The sequence below is a fragment of the Littorina saxatilis genome, linkage group LG2, assembly GCF_037325665.1.
Source record: "Littorina saxatilis isolate snail1 linkage group LG2, US_GU_Lsax_2.0, whole genome shotgun sequence".
NCBI classification, from domain to species: domain Eukaryota; kingdom Metazoa; phylum Mollusca; class Gastropoda; order Littorinimorpha; family Littorinidae; genus Littorina; species Littorina saxatilis.
Window position 1 is genome coordinate 68,952,395 of NC_090246.1, and position 15,295 is coordinate 68,967,689.

Below are 15,295 nucleotides of genomic sequence, written 5' to 3' on the forward strand. Positions count from 1 at the left end.
ACTTTTGATGCATATTGAAAGTGAGTATTTACGAACCAACATGCATGCTACACAAAACAAGGCATGCCTTGTGTTAGTTCCGTATGCACCAAGCTTACAGCTTGTAAAGCTCATGCAGTTTTGACAAAGATCATGGATTTATTTATGTGATTCATCTTCCTATCAGTGGGCAGCCAGCAGCAAGACGAGCGGATCGACAACCAGTGTCACGAGAGCTACTACACACTTCCCGAGTGCATAGATCACCCTGATGGCTACGGCTGTGAGTGTGGCCCCGGCTTCCACTGGAACACCAAGATGTGCATGTGTGAGTTGATATGTTGAATACAGTATCGCTTCTTGTTTGGTAGCCTTGGAAGCAAGTAGCCCTTCTTGGCTTGGTAGCCTTGGAAATAAGTGTGGTCTGAAAAAAACATATTCCCTTACATAATATGTAAGGGAATATGTTTTTTTCAGAGTTTGCTCATCTAACGGCTACGGCTGTGAGTGTGGCCAAAGCTTCATTGGAACACCAAGATGTGCATGCGTAAGTGGACATGCAATTGAGAATACAGTAGGTCTTCTTGGCTTAGTAGCCTTGGTAGTAAGTGTGGTCTAGAAAAACATCGATTTTCTTACTAAACATATTTGAGTTTGCTCATCCAACGGCTACGACTGTGGATGTGGCCCCAATCTCCAGTGGAAAACCCAGATGTGCATGTGTAAGTTGATATGCTGTTGAGAACACAGAAGCCTTTATTGACTTCATTTAATTTAATTTGATTTGATTTACTATTCCTGTTAGTGTATATATGCGTGCGCGAGTGTAGTATGCTTCGTATGGTATTTTTATCTGTTGTCTTATTATTTGTTTTGTCTTTTAATGTGCACCACACTGAAATTTCTCTGTATGAGATAATAAAGTATTCGTATTCGTATTCTATCATCCCGATGCTGGGGAATTAGGGTCGCTTACTTCCAGTGAAAAGATAGTAGTAAAAAAGGGTCGCGCTACCAAGGTGTATGGGTGTGTAGGTGTAATCAGCCATCTGCACTTATGACAGAATGACCGGGGTCTTTTACGTGCCACAGTGGCGAATCGGGGCTGGGGCATAGATACCGTCTCTGAGTCTGCACATAAAGTTGACCCTTGTCCATCCCGACCTGGATTCGAACCCGTGACCCTAGGATCACAAGTCTAGTGCTCTACCACCTTAGCTAACCTTGGTAGCCTTGGAAGTAAGTGCGGTTTGGAAAAAAACATCGATTCCCTTTCATATTTCAGTTTGCTCATCTAACGGCGACGGCTGTGAATGTGGCCTAGTACACGAAGTATTGCAGGTAGTGCATGAAGTTGAGTCTTGTTAACTTTAACACATACAATCTTTGTAACTGGCTTGGTGGCTACGTCTGTGAGTGTGGCCCTGGCCTCCACTCGAACACCAAGACGTGCATGTGTTATTAGACACACTTTTGAAGTTTCTGCAAACCGTTATCCTTTGTAGTCTGCAAAGAGGAAATAGAGAAAAAGAGTGTCTCGTTAATTTTAACAGATACAGTTACAATCTTAGTGGCTGGCTCGGTGGCTACGGCTGTGAGAGTTGCCTTGGCTTCGACTGGAACACCAAGATGTTCATGTGTTGGGAGACACGTTTAAAGTTACTGCATATCGTAATCCATAGAATTTTAAAAATCCACATAGATTATGAAATTTGCAAATTCTTATATGTAAATTTTTAGAAGATTTACTTGCAAACATGCACCCTACAGTGACGTTCCTTGTCCTAAAAATGATATAGAAAATGATACTGTGCTGGCAGAATGTAATACAATTTAAAACATGCATTTTTGCTGACTGGTTCGATCGCTACGGCTGTGAGTGTGGCCCGGGCATCTACTGAATCATTAAGATGTATAGGTAGACAACTTTCAGCTGTCATTGTCTGGAAAAAATATGCGGTTAGTTATCCGTAATCTTTAATCATGTAGCTGGTAACATTCTCATTACCTGAGCGCAAAGGTCACGGCGTGAATATCAACCCCTTGGAACACTCAGAATGTTGCTCACGCACTAGCAATAAGGAATCTGTCGTAGAGAAGGCGTTCGGTTCGATATTGGCGGGTGTGCATGTGTGTGGGCAAGGTTAATTATCAATGACCTGATGTCACTTCAGCTCTGAGGTTTGCCACCCGAGTGCATAGATCACCCTCGGAGTTTGCCCGCCCATGCCTACCACAGAACGTGCCCTGAGTACAAAGTTAATGATCAGGTTGTCGACTCTCAGGGTGAACGCATGGATGAGCAAAATCGAACCGTGGTCCCACATTTTGCCCTGGGTACTGAGGGTAAAGATAATTTATATAGGTGTTATGTAAATGTGGGTAGTTTGTATGCGTAGATTAGACTTTGGACAGTCCAAGTCTATAGTATTAACAGCTATTGTGTTTTCAGCGTAGCAATAGGGTCCGATATTTAGACGAGACCAGTATAATGCCGACGAGTCGAAGACGAGTCGCATTATACTTGTTCGAGTCTAAATATCGGACCCTATTGCTACGCTGAAAATACAATAGCGATTATATAGCTGTTCTGACCTTGATTTGCTGTTCCAAACTTACAAAATGACAGTTTTTGCGTCGATGCGTTGATCTCAGGTTTTGATAGCAGACGCCGTTTCTTATGCGCATTAGTTTTGCGCAGGCGCCACACTGACTTTGGAAAAAAACTCGATTTGACAACACAGCTGTTAAACAGCTTTTTATTAGTTCATTCGTATACAACAAAAAGAAGTTTGAGTTTTTTAATTTTGAACAAGACTACTTATGAAGAAGACCAAAACACAACATCAACGGAAAACTAGAAACAACTGAAGAACTAGGATGCAACAAGGGGAGGAGAAGAGAACAGCTAATCCGTACAACGCGAGCAGATGGCAGCGAAGTTTTCAGTTTGGGTGAATGGCATTTATACTTGTCTCGTCATGAAGCGAATTTGTCAACCTCAGTTATAAACGACTACATGAATGTTAGTGCCATGGGTTGTACATCAATACTTCAGAGGGGAAGTGGGGTATTTAGTGTGGAGTTACGAGATAAGAAAAGCCGAATGCGAAAGTTTGTGTCAGTCAGCAACTGAGCTCACACAGGCACACAAAAACGGCTGTTCCGTTTTACTCCCCTGTTTGTACTACATCTTTCGACTTAGGGCATTTTGTGGTGTTTAGGGACAGAAAATAATAGGTTTAGTCCTGTTTCATCGGGAAGTTAGCAGAAAAGGGTATGCTATCGACATTTGTAAAGCTGAAAAACATTCCCGAGAAGAATTTCAAGTTGTCAGTGTATGCACTGTTGTCGATTGAAACATCGTGTGGTTTGTTTGTTTGTTTGTTTGTTTGTTTGTTTAACGCCCAGCCGACCACGAAGGGCCATATCAGGGCGACATCGTGTGGTACAGATGGGTAAACCGGAACCATGCGTCTTTGTTATTGCCAATATGCTTTTGGATATTGACAAAAATGGCCGACTTCCGTAGCATTATGCTTTGAAAAGGGATGTGTGAGACCATCCAACCACAGCCCCCGAATTCCCCCACGTGTTCATCAGAATAGCTATATACTGGCATTTGTAAAAAAAAAAAAAATAATAAAAAAAAAAAATTTAAAAAAAGAGAGAAGAAAAGAAGATACATAAATACAAGATAGTCATTGCCTGCTGGGGTTTACAACACGAGGCAAAGGCTGCAAACACTATCTTTGCAGGTGTCACATATGTCAGTGTCGCTCCTTCTTTTAATTGTTAAGAATACGGAATAGTGCATTCTCCGTAACCTAATATCTTCTCTGTTTCTCGGTAGGCTGCTCAGCTTGTACAAGCAAATGTTGTTTTGTTCCTTGAACCTGTGCACGTATTCTTTCGTATATATCATATATCATTCAGTTTAAGGTTTCACAGTTTATGGTCTTTTCTTACAAGCTGACTTGAGGCCTTCTCTTACCCTTCGTGGTTAATGTGTGCTTTATTTCTAATTATCGTGATAGGCTTTCGCAAGTTCAGACTTTACATAATAGCAAACAAATAGTTTGAGTCAGTGTTATGCTCTGCTCGGGGTTTGGCTTTTCAATGTTTTTCGCATGTCCACAGTATATCAAATTTACTAAGCCCCTAATTCTCCGTTCACTCTTTTGATCTTAGCTTCTTCAGCCATAGATTCCCGGTTCTACATGTAGTTCAGCGCCAAGGGAGATACCCTTAACTATTATTCTCTGTTCGGACTTTGCTTTTCAACTTTCTTCGCGTGTCTTTATATTTTACTGATCTTTAATCTTTTCTTACCCTCAGCTTCAGCCATACATTTTCATTTTTGAGCTCATGACCAAGGATGACGCCTCTCCCAATTATTTTCTACTCGGGTTTTGCCTTTCAACTTTGTTGGCATGTCCAACAATATAATTGTTTTGTTTACTGATTTTCCCTTCCGCTGTTTATCTCATCAGAAATAGACTTGCGGTTCGACTGAACAACCAAAAACTATGTCATACGGACAAGAACCATGCCCCTGGCCCTTGTCATCATTCCATGGTTTTGCTTTTTCATTTTCTTGGCATACCGAAAAATATACTTCCTTTACTCTCGGTCTTTATTTCGCGTTCGGATTATCCTTTCCCTTCTTTCTCTCAGCTTCAGCGATAGATTTCCGATTCGATGTCACGGCCACGGCTGATGCCCCTTGCCACGCGTTTCTGCTCATGTCTAGCATTTCAAGTTGCTTTGTGCGTAAACAATATGTTTTATTTATCGACATATTTTTCTTTCCCTCACTCTTTCTCTCAGCTTCAGCTATAGATTCCCGATTCTTGTTTACAAAATATGTTCTATGATTCTAACTGTTGATATGTTTATCTCTCGCCCTTTCGCTCAGCCTCAGCCATCGATTCTGGTTCGAGTTCACAGCCAAGGATGAAGCCCTTCGCTACATGGGCTGCTCGGGTTTCACATTTCCAATTTGCTTTGTGCTCACAAAGTATATTAAATGTATTGAGATTGTTATGTCTGTTGCTCTTTCTCTGAGCTTCAGCAATATATTCCTGGTTCGAATTTACGGCCAAGGATGAAGCCCCTCGCTACACGAGCTGCTCGGAAATCGCATTTTAATTTGTTTTTTCAGTACAAAAAAAATTCATTTCAATTTGCTTTGTGCGTACACAATATTTTATGGTTATTGCTATTTTTGATCTCTCACTCTTTCTCTCAGCTTCAGCAATAGATTCCTGGATCGAGTTTACGGCCAAGAATGAGGCTCTATTCTACACGTTGCAGAGCGGGTTTCGCATTTCTATTTGCTTTAAGGGTACACAATATGTTCCATAAGTCTAACTGTTCATATGTTTGTCTCCCGCCCTTTCGCTCAGCCTCAGCCATCGATTCTGGTTCGAGTTCACGGCCAAGGATGAAGCTCTTCGCTACAAGGGCTGCTCGGATATCGCATTTCAATTTGCTTTTTCAGTACACCAAAATGCAATTCAATTTGTTTTGTGCGTACACATTATTTTATGTTTATTGCTATTAATTTGTTGGATCTCTCACTCTTTCTCTCAGCTTCAGCAATAGATTCCTGATTTTACGGCCAAAGATGAGGCTCTATGCTACACGTTGCAGAGCGGGTCTCGCATTTCTATTTGCTTTAAGGGTACACAATATGTTCCATAAGTCTAACTGTTGATTTCTTTCGCTCAGCCTCAGCCATAGATCCCTGGTTCGAGTTCACGGCCAAGGATAAGACTCCATGCTACACGTTGCTGCTCAGGTCTAGCATTTCAATTTGCTTTGAACGTACAAAATATTTGTTATAGGTATTGACATTCTGTTTCTATTCCTCACTCTGTCTCTCAGCTTCAGCGATAGATTCCCGGTTCGATTTCACTGCCGCGGATGAGGCTCCTCGCTACGCGTACCTGCTCGTATCTACAATTTCCATTTGCTTTGTGCGTATATAATTATGGGTTATATGTATTGTTTTTTCTTGGCATGTCCAAAAATTAGTTCATATATATATATACATATACTTTCGGTCTTTATTTCTTGTCCTGATTCTCCGTTCCCTTCTTTCTCTCAGCTTCAGCTATAGATTCCCGGTTCGAGTTCACGGCCAAGGATGAAGCCCCTCGCTACACGTTGCTGTTGGGCCGAGCCTTCCCCCCTCTGGAGGAGTTCACTGTGGCCTTCTGGCTGAACGTCAGCAACCCGCAGCACCCTGGCACAGTCCTGTCCTACAAGCCCGGCAAACACATCAACGTGATGAGGTTCATGAGCGGACCCAAGCTGACCTTCGAGATCTGGGGTCAGCGCAAGGTCACCTTGCCTGACCTAATCCCCCACGAGCTGACCCATATTGCTTGGAGCTGGTCTTCTCTGAGTGAGTTCTTTTTAAATGTTGTCAAGTTTTGACAAATATCTTGACTTTTGACATAAATCCAATACATTATTGTATAAAACTATCCATTCTCTCACGGACTGTGCGTCCTTCGCATTGTTACTGTACAGTTCTTAACAAAGATCTCGGTTTGTCAATACAAATGACAAGTGCCCACATCTTGTAGTATACAGCACCCGAAAAAGCTAGTCTAGCATGACACGGAGGTAGCATATTGTACCAGCGTAGACAGGACCTGAACATCATGAACTAAGAGCAGACCCATACCTATTTCAGACGGCCGATGGCAACTGTTCAAGAATGGGGTGCGGGAGGACCAGGGTACCTTGCAGGGCAATCAGCGCAAGATACCGTCAGGTGGAGAGTTTGTCCTTGGCCAGTCTTCGCGTCCCGGAGACACCTTTGATCTAACATACGCCTTGGAAGGTAAACTGAGATTTACGGGTTGCAGAAATATGAACGTTTTATAATTATGCTTCCTTTTGATGGCAGCAAAACGTAGACATTTTGTGCTTTTGTTTGAATACAGGTACGTTTTTGTGCTTCTTCCCTTTGAGCAACACAGCACGTAGACATTTTGTTTAGATTGTTTGAATACAAAATCTTTGGTTTTATGTTTTGTACACTTCAGGGAGAAAGTGCAGCACAATGTTTACCTTTCTTTGTGATGTATTTGCAGAAGTATGATTTAAATCACCACCAATCCGTCACACATTCATTCAGACTTTTACAAACGCAGAACCCTCAAAACCTTGAGAAATGCTGCAACCATTTTTGGCTTTGTCGTTTGTCAATATGATTCTACAGTTAGTTTTTGATTGCTACTGAAAACTTTCATAATCGTGTAAAGATGTTCTGAGAAACAGTTCTCCGTGCAAAGGTCATTTAAGCAAAGTCACACAGACTGCAAGCGTACAGTTACGAGCTTGAACCGTCGCGTAAACCAATGCTGATAAGACAGATGCATACTTGCAAATACGTTGGTCTATTAATCACAATTTTGTTTTATCATTGTACAGGCGACCTGTCCCACTTCAACGTGTGGAACTTCATCCTGCCGCCCAAAGAGGTGTCCTACCTGGCCTCCAGCTGCACCTTCCAGTACTGCGGCAACGCCGTGCAGTGGGTGGAGTTTAGGGCAGGTACACGAGGGCCCATCAAGATGAGGTGGCCTTCGGGAATCTTCGGTAAGTTCCGGCCAGCATTTCCATGGGCTGAGGTGCACGACGCGAAGCTGGGTGCCACCAAACGGGTGGTACGCAGCCACACGGTCGGATTGGTTGAAATTGAGATTTGTTGATTTCAACCAATCAGACCCCACGGCTTGATGCGACCCAGTCGGGTGGCACCCAGTTTCGCTTCGTGCACCTCAGCCCGGTGTCACGAACTGAAAACTCTGCCTGAACAATCCTTCTCATTGCGGTCAATACGCATGCGCTAACATGGGGAGATTAATCAGGTCGTGAACAACCTAACACTAACCCTAACCCTAACCCTCACCCTTACCCTAATCCTAATCCTAACCCTAACCCTAACCCATGGTTCGTACGGTCAAAGGGTCGCAATTTTTAAGTCCAAGATTGGCGCATGCGCATTGACCGCAATGAGAAGGATTGTTCAGCAGAGGTTTCAGTTCGTGACACCGGGAGTCTTTGTAGGAAACTTAAAATGCAGTGGCGTTTGACTTGTTGGATTCAGTAACCGTTGCCCTTGCCAGTCATTGGGTATATTTACGATTCAAATCACAAAAAAAAAAAAGTCGCGTAAGGCGAAAATACAATATTTAGTCAAGTAGCTGTCGAACTCACAGAATGAAACTGAACGCAATGCCATTTTTCAGCAAGACCGTATACTCGTAGCATCGTCAGTCCACCGCTCATGGCAAAGGCAGTGAAATTGACAAGAAGAGCGGGGTAGTAGTTGCGCTAAGAAGGATAGCACGCTTTTCTGTACCTCTCTTTGTTTTAACTTTCTGAGCGTGTTTTTAATCCAAACATATCATATCTATATGTTTTTGGAATCAGGAACCGACAAGGAATACGATGAAAGTGTTTTTAAATTGATTTGGACAATTTAATTTTGATAATAATTTTTATATATTTAATTTTCAGAGCTTGTTTTTAATCCGAATATAACATATTTATATGTTTTTGGAATCAGCAAATGATGGAGAATAAGATAAACGTAAATTTGGATCGTTTTATAAATGTTTATTTTTTTTTACAATTTTCAGATTTTTAATGACCAAAGTCATTAATTAATTTTTAAGCCACCAAGCTGAAATGCAATACCGAAGTCCGGGCTTCGTCGAAGATTACTTGACCAAAATTTCAACCAATTTGGTTGAAAAATGAGGGCGTGACAGTGCCGCCTCAACTTTCACGAAAAGCCGGATATGACGTCATCAAAGACATTTATCAAAAAAATGAAAAAAATGTTCGGGGATTTCATACCCAGGAACTCTCATGTCAAATTTCATAAAGATCGGTCCAGTAGTTTAGTCTGAATCGCTCTACACACACACACAGACAGACAGACACACACACACACACACACACACACACACACACACACAGACAGACAGACACACACACACACATACACCACGACCCTCGTCTCGATTCCCCCCTCTACGTTAAAATATTTAGTCAAAACTTGACTAAATATAAAAAGAGAGAGAGAGAGAGAGAGAGAGAGAGAGAGAGAGTGAGAGAGAGTGAGAGATAGAAGGAAAACAAGTCGCGTGAAGCGATATTATTACATTCAGTCAACCCTTCAAACTCACAGAGTGAAATTGACCGCACCGCATTTTGTTCACTAATGTATACCCCATAGCTGTGTCAGTTTCATGTCGCTCTGTCGCGTTTACGCACAAAAACTGACAAGCCAGTATAGCACAGAAGTGAATGGCGCGTTACGAAAAAGCGCTCTTTTCTGTATTCATATTTTTTTCAGCTTCCTGAGATTGTTTTTAATCCAAACAGGAATAGAAAAGGTAAGTTCGATTACCTTTATTACAGAAAAGGATGACCATTTTTTGTGTGGACTTTTTTTTAATCTTGTTTAACATTTTCAGATCACGAGAGTTTTACTTGCTTCACCGAGAAGAAGGCAGGAATCACATGTGACAAATCTTGCAGTGAAAGGATAGGTAAGTTGCAGCATTATGTGCATGAGTTGTCGTCTAGTCGCAGTAATGCCTACACTTAGTCAAAGTTGGTGTCTTTTCATTGTAAGAAAGATCTGAGAAACAAAGAGAAGTAAGCTCTCAAAATGCGAAAGACATGTGCAAAAGAGAGACCTATGCGGAAACAATCGCATGGCACCTGAGATTCTCAGAAAATATCAAACATTGAAATGAACAAGCGACTTTATAAGAAAGAGTTGTTGCTCAGGACATTAATTTTCTCTGTAAGACTCTTGTTATGCAAACCATTCTGTGACATTAGGCGTAAAGGGTTTCAAAAGTCTCTTGGGTTTTTAAAGAAGCTGTCCATATGTGCAACATAATTATGATCATGTTGTGATTACAAATTGTATTTTTTTTCAAAGGTGCTCAGTGCAACGAGGAGATCAACGAGAACATTTTGTGGCGACGTCAGCCAGCCGCCCAAAACGTCAGCGTGGAATGCCCTGGTTTTGAAAAGGAGCTAGAAGAAAACGTCACTCTAGTGCAAAGTAAGAACGTGCGTGCGTGTGTTTGTGTATGTGTGTATGTGTGTGTATGTGTGTATGTGTGTATATGTGTGTGTGTGCGCACGTGTGTGTGTGTCTGTGTGTGTGTGTGTGTGTGTGTGTGTGTGTGTGTGTGTGTGTGCGTGCGTGTGAGAATGCATGTGTGTGCGTGCGTGTGAGAATGCGTGCGTGTGTGTGTATGTGTGTGTATGTGTATGTGTGTGCGTGTGATTGTGTGTGTGTGTGTGTGTGTGTGCGTGTGTGTTGTGTGCGTGCGTGTGTGTGTGTGTGTGTGTGTGTGTGTGTGTGTGTGTGTGTGTGTATGTGTGTGCGCGCGTGATTATGTGTCCTTCCCGTTGTGGATAGATTAATGGCTAGGTGATTATTCTTGCTTAATTCGCTGGCTAGTTGCTTGGTTCGTTGCCTCCTGGGTTGTTTCTTTAATGGTTACTTGGTTGGCTCGTTGAGTGTCTGGGAATTTGATCGCAGCTTCATGCTCAACCAGCAGCACCAGGTCAGCTTACGTGGCGATCGTCACAGAACTAAGTCAAATAATCTGGTAACTTTAGGCACAAGGATTGCACACATTTTCTTTGTAAAAAAAAAAAAATCATGTGTATTGTTCAAATAACGGATAAACGTCTGAAATCTTCGAATGAAAAAAGAGTGGTATGCTATGTTAACCTAATATTTTTGTCCCCAGAACTAGTGTCTATTTGGGACATGACGTGTTTATATGCTAGGAAATAGTGGTAATATTGCATCTTCTTGTTATAGGCTACGCAACAAGGTCGTGTTTGCTGCGAACAAACGACAATGACGGAATATGGGATGAGCCGTACATTGATGACTGCATTTCTGATGAGCTGTTGGACTTGAAAATGATTGTGAGTCTTTCCCCTCCGTCTCCCCCCCCCCCCCCCCCCCCCCTCCATCTCTCTCTCTCTCGTTATCGCTCTAATTCTCTGTCCCTCTCTCTCTAGTCTCGCTCTTTCTTTCTCTCCCCCTCTCCTCTCTCTCTCTTTCGTTATTGTTCTAATTCTCTGTCCCCTCTCTCTCTCTTCTCTCTCTCTCTCTCTCTCTCTCTCTCTCTCTCTCTCTCTCTCTCTCTCTCTCTCTCTCTCTCTCTCTCTCTCTCTCTCTCTCTCTCTCTTTCTGTTTGTTTTGCGAAAATACATTCGTTTTGCGAGCAGACATTGTCCTTATAGACAAATTGATTGCCTCTGCTTTCTTTTTCCTAACGTACCTGGCAATAACAAAAATATCTATTTATGTCTATCCATATCTTATTTTCATGTCGTTCTCTTCGACTTGCAGTTTCAGAAGCTGACAGACGGCTCCTTGGATCAGACGCACGTGCTGAGAATGTCTGAAAGACTGCTGAACCACACGGAGGAATACACATATGTCAACCCCATAGACATTGCCACTGTTATAGACCTTCTGTCTATCTTGGTAGAAACACAGGTAATCCAAGTAATGCAAAAAAGCAAGGGATTAGGAAGACAACAACACCAGAGTTCAAAAAGAGAAGAAAAAAAGATTTACATCGCAGTAAAAAAAAATATAATGCACACTCAAAAACCCATAAATAAATTAAATTAAAAAACAAACACACAAGAACACACACACACAAACAAATGAAAACCAGAACCCCCCCAAAAAAGAAGAGTTTTTATTACGTGCATAAATGGAAAATATAATTTTTGGCAGGATCCCTCTTATTGCTTACACATATACAACCAAAAAGTGGTCCAAACAAGAATGTGAACTTTGTATGATGTGCCTTGGTGATACACTTTACGTTTGTTTGATGTACAACGAGATGTACGACATCACCAAAGTAAACGGTATAGGGATGTGTCAAATGCATTTAACAAATCATGATGGTTTTGTACCCCAAAACACGTGTTGCTGTGCTCAGAATCATTCTACAAATTACTTGAATGCTTGAAAACACTTGAATGTGTTGATATCTGAAACTGCCGATTTGTTTTGTTATTAACATTGTACATCTCTGGCCCGATCTGAGTTTGTTCATGCTGAAATTGGCCACCTGCTCGAATTTGCATCTCTTCGCTTTCTGTTTCCAAATAGAACCAGAAACCGCAGACAGTGTCGTGGAGTGTACACGGCCAGCGGTATGCACGTGCACAAGAGGTGTACCCCACCTTCAACCAAACCATTACGTTCTGCGAGGTGAGCATACGTTTTTTTTGGACTATATCTGTTCACGTTAATTAAATAATGAAGATCAAACCGTGTGGGGGAAGGGTAATATGATTGTCTACAGTACGACAGATGCTTTTCCGACACAAATCGAAACAAAAGTGAATATTGGCTTCTGAAAAGTAATGTACACTTTGTGTTGTTGTTTATAGATTTATAGATATATCAAATGCGTAGAATAACATTTGGTCATTAAGCCCTGTCCAGACTTGGCCGCCGTTTTACGCTCTATGCGCCGCAGGCCGTTTTGTGCGTCGCGCGGGATTTGCCGAGTGGCCACACATCGACGATTCTTTTCACAACGCGGTATCAGTGGAGCGGGTCAGCTGACAAGAAGGTTCAGTTGCATTCGACTGCCGCGCCGCGAGCAGCTGACGTCATCGCTCTGGTTTGCTCTGATTGGTAAAATTTCCGTCGTTCTATGTCTGTGTCATAGAAATTAGAACACGCGCTATTCTTCTGCAAATCACGCTTCGCGATCATAGCACGACACGGTGCGCCGTTTTGAGCATAAAGGCCCGTCCAGACACTCCCGGCCGACCCTGTCCACATTTGACTTATGCTCAAAACGGCGCACCGCGTCGTGCTATGATCGCGAAGCGTTATTTGCAGAAGAATAGCGCGTGTTCTAATTTCTATGACACAGACATAGAACGACGGAAATTTTACCAATCAGAGCAAACCAGAGCGATGACGTCAGCTGCTCGCGGCGCGGCAGTCGAATGCAACTGAACCTTCTTGTCAGGTGACCCGCTTGACTGATACCGCGTTGTGAAAAGAATCGTCGATGTGTGGCCACTCGGCAAATCCCGCGCGACGCACAAAACGGCCTGCGGCGCATAGAGCGTAAAACGGCGGCCAAGTCTGGACAGGGCTTAAGTCAAATGTGGACAGGGTCGGCCGGGAGTGTCTGGACGGGCCTTTAACGAAAATATCACCCTGAACTGCGAGTATTGTTGTTCGTCGGAAAGTGCTGTCATCACTGAGTGAGTGAGTGAGTGAGTGAGTGAGTGAGTGAGTGAGAAAGTGCGTTGGTATTGATGAATGAGTCTGTGAGTGGGTTTGCAATGAGTGACTGAGTGATGAATGAGTTAGTGAGTGATACATGAGTGAGAGTGATAAGTGAGTGAGTGAGTGTGTCAGTGAGTGAGTGGGTTAGTTATTTGGTTGAATGTTTCAATGCTTGCAATGAGTGAGTGAGTGAGTGAGTGAGCCCGCAAATGAGTGAGCGAGTAGTTCTGGGTGTCTTCGATGCTAGATTTGCTTGCTTGCTTAATTAGGACACGTATGTTGTACTTGCTTTACGATTCTCAGCTCAAAACATCCCCTACATTGTTTCCCCTTGCTACACGTGCAGATCTATGCCAAGATCGTGAATAACCTGCTCAAGTCAAGGAACGAGGTCGGCTGGAACGCAACACGACCTGCAGGGGCAGAGGGAGACAACCTCATGCACGTGATGCACCGCTTTGCACAGGTTGTCTCCCGTTCCCTCATCTTCCATGTCATTGACATGAGGGCTTCCGTCCGTGAGGCGCACGTCAGTCAGTTCTTTGAGAACATCGGTGAGTAAGTGGTGGTGAGCTTGGTGAGTAGTGGGTGGTTTTGATGGTGGTGGTGGTGGTTGCTGTTCTTGTTGTTCTTGTTGTTCTTGCTGTTCTTGTTCTTTTTCTTGTTCTTGTTGTTGTTGAGCAGGTAAGAAGGGAACTTGAAGTCAGTGATTTTGGAAATGGCAGGATAAAAGCAAAAGAACGGACAACTGGTTGCAGACTTAGGTTGCTACGTGTATCTCTCGTTACTAGGACAGTGTGCCGACGAATTTTATTTATGCTAAACTTAACTGACAGTAATTAGCTGACCAGAGAGGATACCGACCAAAGTAAGACAAAATCTCCGTCCACGGAAAAAAAACCTCTCAGAGAATCAAAGTGCGTACAAGCGAGCTTGTCAGTATTGAATCAGTTCTTCTCTTTGTTTCACAGTAATGTATTTATATATTTAAATGTCTTTCTACTTTTTGTTTTGTTTTCAGAATTTGCGATCATAACCCAGCTGGCCTACGTGATCAAGGGCATAGAGTTCCCCAGTGTGGACCAGATGCGACGTTACGGCGTAGACCGGGACACTGGCTTCCTCAAGCTCAGCAGTAACCCCATCAAGATCACGAATGCTTCAGACGATTTCAGTAAGTATGATCAGGCTGTGATAGTTGGGTCAAAGGTTCGAATCCAGGCCGTGAGATGGACACGGGCCAACTTTATATGCGGACTCTGAGACAGTAACCATGTCCCACTACTTTGTCACAACCGTGGAACGCACAAGACCTCGGTCATTCTGCAGGTGGTTGATTTCATCTAAACAAGTACACACTAGCTTTCCGCTGGGAGGAAGCTGCCCGAATTTTATTTTTTATTGGATACTAATTAACGTAATGAAAATGGAAATGGAAATGTTTGTCTGCCTCTAATCAATGCAGTTTGGATTTCCTTTACACCGTTTGTTGTATTATACTCATTTGCATCAGCAGTGTGACTGAAATACGCATCCATTCTTTTAAGTCAAACTCTTCTGTTGCATGCTTGGTAATCTGTTATCGTGTTTTGCATCAATAATGAAATAACTCTATCATCTGTTCATTGTTGTTCTCCGTAGTTGTCACTTTTCTCTGGCGTGTATTTTCATTCAGTGATGCTAATTATCAGGTCTTAAATGCAGTTTTGATACGTGTATTGCAGCTCTTGCTGGGATTTCAGCCTTCCGTTACCCGAGTCTGGCTAGAATACTTCCAACTCATGACGTAAAGAGGTATGATGCGCTCATCCTATTCTTATAATGTTGAATTAAGTAAGTTACGTTAGCTGGTTGGCAAGCGGAGCCTTGTTGTCCCCCTTTGTTTTATGTTTTTGTTAATTTTTAATTTTTTTAATTTTTTTTTTTTTTTTTGTAATCTAAGACTGGTACATTGCTTTCTTCTATGCCCAG

The 15,295-nt window shown here is 42.5% G+C and overlaps 1 protein-coding gene across 1 annotated transcript in view; it reads left to right on the forward strand.

The window, feature by feature from the left end:
• The window catches only part of LOC138953883 (cadherin EGF LAG seven-pass G-type receptor 1-like), a 78,490-nt gene that overhangs the window by 518 nt on the left and 62,677 nt on the right, over nt 1–15,295 (forward strand). The window contains exons 2-13 of the mRNA XM_070325848.1: nt 167–307; nt 6,092–6,391; nt 6,686–6,835; nt 7,429–7,596; nt 9,486–9,560; nt 9,962–10,087; nt 10,862–10,971; nt 11,402–11,551; nt 12,182–12,283; nt 13,671–13,878; nt 14,346–14,498; nt 15,049–15,118. Coding sequence (XP_070181949.1) covers nt 167–307; nt 6,092–6,391; nt 6,686–6,835; nt 7,429–7,596; nt 9,486–9,560; nt 9,962–10,087; nt 10,862–10,971; nt 11,402–11,551; nt 12,182–12,283; nt 13,671–13,878; nt 14,346–14,498; nt 15,049–15,118 — 1,753 coding nt within the window. The remainder of the gene's footprint in view (nt 1–166; nt 308–6,091; nt 6,392–6,685; nt 6,836–7,428; nt 7,597–9,485; nt 9,561–9,961; nt 10,088–10,861; nt 10,972–11,401; nt 11,552–12,181; nt 12,284–13,670; nt 13,879–14,345; nt 14,499–15,048; nt 15,119–15,295) is intronic.